The sequence below is a fragment of the Leptonychotes weddellii genome, chromosome 4, assembly GCF_054177405.1.
Source record: "Leptonychotes weddellii isolate Sample4059 chromosome 4, ASM5417740v2, whole genome shotgun sequence".
NCBI lineage: Eukaryota > Metazoa > Chordata > Mammalia > Carnivora > Phocidae > Leptonychotes > Leptonychotes weddellii.
This window is the reverse complement of record NC_138372.1, coordinates 71,669,769-71,677,022: the sequence shown is the minus strand read 5'-3', so window position 1 is coordinate 71,677,022 and position 7,254 is coordinate 71,669,769. Positions and strand designations below refer to the sequence as shown.

The 7,254-nt window shown below is 43.5% G+C and overlaps 1 protein-coding gene across 1 annotated transcript; it reads right to left on the bottom strand.

The window, feature by feature from the left end:
* Window positions 1–6: 6 nt before the first annotated feature.
* RPL5 (ribosomal protein L5) lies at window positions 7–4,504 on the bottom strand (the record flags this gene model as incomplete). The annotated part of the gene is made up of 5 exons (XM_081818811.1): window positions 4,362–4,504; window positions 3,313–3,382; window positions 3,117–3,232; window positions 1,836–1,970; window positions 7–198 (listed from the first exon to the last, which is right to left on the bottom strand). Coding segments are annotated over exons 1-5 (516 nt in total), but the record flags the coding sequence as incomplete, so codon positions are not given.
* Window positions 4,505–7,254: the final 2,750 nt, after the last annotated feature.

The following is a 7,254-nucleotide window of genomic DNA, read 5'->3' as shown; positions in this document are numbered from 1 at the left end:
AGGGATAGACAAGCCTCCATCCACCGCTCCCTTGAGGGCCCCAAAAACTTTATTTCCAGTAGTAGTTCTGGCAAGCCCTGCATCCAAATAGCAGGTGAAGGCACCAGGTTGACCATCAATGCTTTCCACATTGTATTCATCTCCAGTCACTTCCACTTGGCCTTCATAGATCTTGTCCATGCCAAACCTATTGAGGAGCTAATAACAAAAAAAACAGTCTAAATATATTCAAACCATTCTAACGTTATCAGGTCACAACTTTAATGACCTGATACCTAGAAAAATTTTCCTTCAAAATCCACTTATCCCTCTGTACCAATTTACTTTTAAGATGCTACAAAAAGAAACTTCAAACATTGTTTCACACCTTTCTTATAGCTTCTGAATCTTTCCTACATGTCCATACTTGATTTATGTAGTAATCCATTAACATGTAACCATTATCTATTCAAGGAATTTATTCTCCATAATTTTTTCAGTCCTATTTGGCTACAATAACTCAAGAACCAAATATTAAATGTTACATGTAATTTTGATTAATTTGATTAAAATCTTAGAAGCATCGGGGCATAAGAGATGGCGCTATTCTCCAACTACATTATGTTAATAAGGGTGAATCCTCTGCTAGTGCACCTAGCTACTGCTTCACCACAGTGTGACTTTGTATACCATGTTGCTCTCATATGACATTGTTCCCCACCCTCACTCAAACATATTTATAATCAGTGAAGATATAGGTCCCTAACAATGATGCATGCTTAACAATTCCAATGCACAACAAGATCAGTAACTGAGAAACAAAAATAAGGCAAAATCACATTTTCATCTTTCTGCCTATTACTGGAAATGCTGCCACCCAGAGGCAAAGATAATTAAAAAACTGAATCCCATACCCATGCCTGCCCAACCCCTCCCCCGCCAAATTTAAGACAGTGTTTCTCAAACTTTAACATGTATATAAATAACCTGGACATCCTGTTAAAATATAAATTCCAAGGGCGTAGAGTAAAGCCTACATTTTAAATGTACACTGATTGATAGCCAGAAGATCTATACTACTGAGTAGCCAACATCTGCACGGTCCAACAAGGCAGCCACTAACTAGCCAGAAACGGCTATTCAAATTAAGGTAAAAATTCAGTTCCTCAGCAGCACATTTCATGTGCTCAATATCCACATGTGGCTGGTGGCTATCATTCTTCAGTTTAGATTCCACTGATCTAAATCTACCCAACAGGGCAACAAAACAGAAAAACCACCTCCCCAGACAGATCTGCTGTCTCAAAGTCTGTATTTTTATCAGAGAGAAAGCACAAGCAGGGGCAGAGGGAGAAGCGGGCTCCCTGCTGAGCAAGGAACCTGATGTGGGACTCGATCCCACGACCCTGGGATCGTGACCTGAGCCGAAGGCAGACACTTAACGACTGAGCCACCCAGGCACCCCCTCAAATTCTGTATTTTTAAAACTGTCCTCCTTGATGACCCTGTAAGCAACAGCTCAACAGCAGATACTCCCAGAAGCCACAGCTGAGGGTATTTTACTCATGTATCAACATCTACCTTGCAGACAACTCAAAAAATGAGCTGGTTCCAAAATATATTACTTAAAGTTATCTTCTAGGGCGCCTGGGTGGCTCAGTTGGTCAAGCGACAGCCTTCGGCTCAGGTCATGATCCTGGAGTCCCTGGATCGAGTTCCGCATTAGGCTCCCTGCTGGGCAGGGAGTCTGCTTCTCCCTCTGACCCTCCTGACCCTCCCCCCTCTCATGCTCTCTCTCAGTCTCTCTCTCTCAAATAAATAAAATCTTAAAAAAAAAAAAGTTATCTTCTACATACCCTGCGGGCCAGCAGCAGGCCGGTACAATATGCTGCAGCATAATTTGTCAGGCCAACCTTCACACCGTACTTTGGGAGTTCATGAGCATAAGCCGCACAAACTATCATATCTCCTTCTATGCGGGCATAAGCAATCTGAAAGAGAAAAAGCAGGTTAGTCATCTGTGCTTTCAACTGTTTGATACTTGTCCTAGATACCTTCTTTTTCAAAGGACTTAAAAAAAATAAAAGCTGGAGACAAATCTACAACACTCAGAATCTGTTAACCCCACTCAATGAGTTTATGGCTTGGTCAACTATTTCTGTAAATGTTTGTCACAATAATGTCACAAATAGAGCTAAAATTACCATATAGACAGTAAACATTGAAATGCCTTTGGAATAAGTTAGAGACTGTTGTTCCTAATAATACTGAAAAGCCTCTTAGCTGCATTAGCCAACGAATTAAAGAGGCACCGTGAAAAGTCAAAAGGAATCTCCAATTACTTCAAACATCTTTTGAATTAAGCATATCAAAGCCCAATATTTCTGACAGTGTTTAGTTATCTGAACTTAGGTATGAAGGAACACTGTCTTCACAACCAACAAATTAGTTTGCCCAGAAAACAGATGTGCCTGCCCCCTGCAAAGACTCAGCAAATCTTAACTGTGAAAATTTTCTCTAGTTGTAAAAGCCCAGAAAACTAGCTTCCAGGAGCAACCTGCCACTTTGTGGAGGTCTTTTACGTGGGAGAAGCCTTCATACGTATTTATCAAAACTTACTTCCAACAATAAGCAGGAATAAAAACAATCTTAAGAGCCTAATTAAACCTTCGCAATTACCTACCTCTTCAGTGAGGAGTGGTTATGTGGCACATAAGGCTGTACAACACGTCAGGATTTAGTCCCTGACAAATTCTATGATTCTACTGGAACTGCAATGTGCAAGAACCTTCTAGTGTGCCTCAAATTTATCCTCCTACCCCTATAAAATAGCACAGTAGCCTAGCTTTCTCTAATTCTCTTTTCCCCCATTAGAAAATGAGATTAAATGAGTTTGGTCAGGAGTGCCAGACATGGCTGATTTTCAAGAGAGTATTTTCCAGTACCACCCTCCCCACTCAAGCTCCAACTTCAGACCTACTAAAAGGAAAAGTACTACTCAATGTTTTTAGAATGCCAGGCATTAGAGGGACCTTCTAATCCATACATATGTTTTGCTTCCCAAGTACAACTTCTCTAGCAGTGAATTCTAGGGGTGAGGTTTACCATCCATTCCTTAAGTTTAGAATATAACTTACCTGACAAATGATATCTCTGTTGGTTACACGAACTATCATCCTGTATTTAGGTGTGTTGTACTTATTTTTATCTTGAATTACCAAGCGTTTCCGGGCATAATAATCAGTTTTACCCTCTGAAAGAAAAAAAAAACTTAAGAAAGTCTATTCCACTGCAGATTCTTCTAATACTGTGAACACGAGTAACTGACCATACCTCGTCTTCTTCTAAATTTCACTTGGTATCTCTTGAAGTAAGCCTTATTCTTGACAACCTTAACAAACCCCTTTAAGAAAAAAAGGTTATTAAAACTTTGATAAATTGTTAATGGGATTTTGACATCTGAGTTAACTGTGTAACAAAATAACACTTTAACTTCAAGAGTGAACCCATGCAACTGTCACTTTAGAGTCCAGTTTCTCAAACCACAGGGGGTCAAGAATCACCTTTTCTACTTTCCATCAGTCGCTTTTCCAAAGCATTGCTCTAGACAGCAATCAATCTTGCCTATCGTCGGTTTGTTGTGAACACTGTATGTCCCATTTTGAAAACCTAACCTCGTATTTCCCGCACCGTTCACGCACGTTTTTCAAAAAGCCTTGCCACGAAACTCATCTGGTCAAGGGCCTATTTAGCAATTACTCCCGATTAAATCAGCACTGTCCCCCACTAACCAAAGCAACACCCCATCCCAAAAATCATTAAAAACTGCCGGCAACAGTCTAGAGAAAGAGACAAGAGGCACATACCCAAGTAAATGAGCTTCCTTTCGGGGCCCAGAGAAGTCACAGCCTCCAGGCTGACTGCTAAGTTTAAAAGCACTTCTGAAAGACCCACCAACCCGACACTCTCCCGGGAAAACCATGGGAACAGTCAGGTGTGGATGGGTCCGAGGAGCCGCAGCCCGTCTCCACTCAGGCATCCCCCCGCTAGTCTGAGACCACCAACTGCATGCAATCTTCCCCGCCTGCCGGTGTCCGGTCGGACCAGCCGGGACTATCCCCGCGGCCCGTCTACTAAACTCATCCCCCCTCCCCAATCCTCCGCCCTAGATCCTGATCTTCTTCGTCAACCCCTCCCCCAAAGCTTGCGCGCCGGGCGGCAGCCATTAAGGCCACGCTGGGAGCGGCATCCCCACCAGAGCAGAACCCACAATCCAACGCCATCCAACCCCTGCGCCGCGCGAGACGGACCCTACACTGGCGTTTGGGCAAGGGCAGGGAACCCCCGTGCAGACGTAGCCCAGATTCCAGAAATCGACTCACCATCCTGCGGAACAGAGACCGGCGTCCGCGGCTCGCCACAGACCAGCAGACCCAGCAGCGCTCCGCTGGGGGGAAAAGGCCTTAGCCCGTGCGCAGGCGCAGTATGTAGCACTGACGATCACGCGAGCGACGTGTGGAAGAGAGAGCGCGCCAGCCCTAGGCGTGCGTTGTACTGTCCCCTGCTGGCGGGAGGACCGATGCCAGCCTTCGGCGGGCGGTAACAAACCTTAAGCGCCACTGAGTCCCCAAACTCCTGGCTGGCATTCCCACAGAGGTGGGCGGTGAGCAGTAGCAGGGAGGATTATAGGAGGTTTTCAGTTTCCTATGCTAAGAAGTTGTTTCGTAACAAAGATATAAGACTTTTGTAAATAGGAAAAAAAAAAGTTTAAATAGAATATATTTGCTGTGGAGCCCTTTTGCCCCCTCCCGGACACCACCTCCTGGTCTACTCATCCTGCTCCCGAGCATACAGAATCTGGAAGCCTTGTCCCAGTCCTTCAAACCTGAGTGAGGGGCCCCTCTTCTGCTTCCCCACAGCACCTTGGAACTTGCTTCAGCCCACTGTGGCCGGTAAACTGCTTGAAGGTGGGCTTTGCTGCCCCAGTTCACCTTGAATCTCCAGCACCTAGCCCAAGTGCTGACGTTCAGGAAGTGTTCGGTGTTTGTTAAATGATAAAAGAACAGCTTGCTGCTCTGCTTTCTCCTTCCCTTTACCTCCCCGATCCCTGACCCGTGACAGCTTCATTCCTTTTCCCTCCCTCCATCACTCTGAACTAGGCAGTTTAACATTTCTCTGTTAAGTCCTTTTTTCCCCCATTCTTTTAAAACTAATTGTAACTAGGAAATGAACGGACTGATTCTCCACACGGCGGACTGAGGAGAACCAATCAACAACCAACCAACCAAACAAAAAAAGCACCTCAAGACAAAGGATTCCCTTACCTAACAGCATTTCAAAGGTGGTCTTTGGGCTATTGCATGGGAGTCATTTGGGTACTAGTTAAAATGCAGATATCTGAATATCCCCCACCTCTACTGAATCAAACTTGCTGGTTTGGGGACCAGGAATCTGCGTTTTTAATTTGGCCTCAATCTTAATCAATTCAGGAGGTCTCAGGAAAGCAGAAAACAAGTCCTATTTTGCCCAATAACGGAATTTACTGGATCTACCAGGAAAATAAGACAAATTACCGGCACAGCTGCTTAAAATATTCCCATCCGCAGAATGAATGTTGACTCTATATATACCCCCATCGTTCAATGATTTAAACTTACTCTTGGGAGATGAATATGCCTATGTTTAATCTAGCAGGAAAAAATCAGTTCATAAACTGCTCAATGTCAGAGCAGGAAGAAGGGTCTGTCAAACAGGATGACAAGGTTAAGTGGGCTCCAAAAAACAGCCACTAGAATAAATTAGAATTATGATGCCAATTTCCTCAGTTTCAATTTGTAACTTCTTATATAACAGGAAAAATATATATCGAGTCCACTCTGGCCAATATTAACAGAGCTTTCAAGGAGAAATGTTAAAACACTCCTCACAGGAGGGGCGCCTGGGTGGCTCAGTCATTAGGTGTGAGCCTTTGGCTGGGGTGGTGGTCCCAGGGTCCTGGGATCAAGCCCCCAGGGTCCTGGGATCGAGCCCGGCATCGAGCTCCCCGCTCAGCGGGAAGCCTGCTTCTCCCTCTCCCACTTCCCCTGCTTGTGTTTCCTCTCTTGCTGTGTCTCTGTCTGTCAAATAAATAAATAAAGTATTTTAAAAAAAGAAACAAAAAACACTCCTCAGAGGCAAGTGTAGTTCAATCTTTGTTGAGTAACAGTTGAAAACATAAGGAAAGAAGTATATAATTTGTATTTATAGAAAATACTTAAAGATCTTCATTTTGGTGGTTCATCAATTTAAAGGCGCCACACGTCTTTGTCAGGCCCTGCTTACCCTGGAGGGTGGAAGCATCAGAAGGAAGGTCTACCTGGAAATAGGCCCACCCCTAACTTTTGCATGTTTTAGGGCAAGAGTATGTATGAAGGCCCACATAGCATGCATCTGAATATTTAGAAGTTACGAAGCAACCTAACACATTGTTGAATTAAACATGTCTTATCCTCCTTATCCTTCTTCCTCTTACTTATAAATCTTTACAACAAAATTAAAAATGCATGTACCTATTCCCCTTGGTTGCAGCTGGGGGTTTGTGGCTAGGATTGGCTGGCTCAGCCAATACAGTTGGGGACACTGGGAGCCAGGGTAATTTGTCTAGCACCCTTGACCAACATAATCTTGCTCAAGTGGTAAAAATTAAAAAGTAATGGGACAAGTCAAATTTGTGTTTCTCCTAATGTGATGCACTGAGAAGTTCGAACAAAGAAGTACTTCCTACTAAATCTACGTAATTTAATCTGATTACATAATTTAACTACTCTGATGCATGATGAACTACAAACAAACTCAAACTGAGGGACATTCTACAAAGTAACTGGTTTCTATTCCTCAAAAATGATGAAATCATGATGGATAAGGAAAGACTAAAGAACTATTCCAGGGGTGCCTGGCTGGTTCAGTCAGTAGAGCATGTGACTCTTGATCTTGGGGTCATGAGTGTGAGCCCCATTTTGGGTGTAGAGGTTACTTAAAAATAAAATCTTCAAACAACAACAAAAAAGAACTATTCCAGATCGAAAGAGACCAAAGTGACGTGACAACTGAATGCAGTGTGTAATCCTGGATTACATCGTGGACAGGAAATGAAAAAGATAAAAAGGAAGACTAATTTCTTTTGTACAAAGGACATTCTCAGAACAGTCAATGAAATTTGAATAGACTCTGTGGATTAGGGATGCCTGGGTGGCTCAGTCGGTTAAGCATCTGCCTTTGGCTCAGGTCATGATCCCA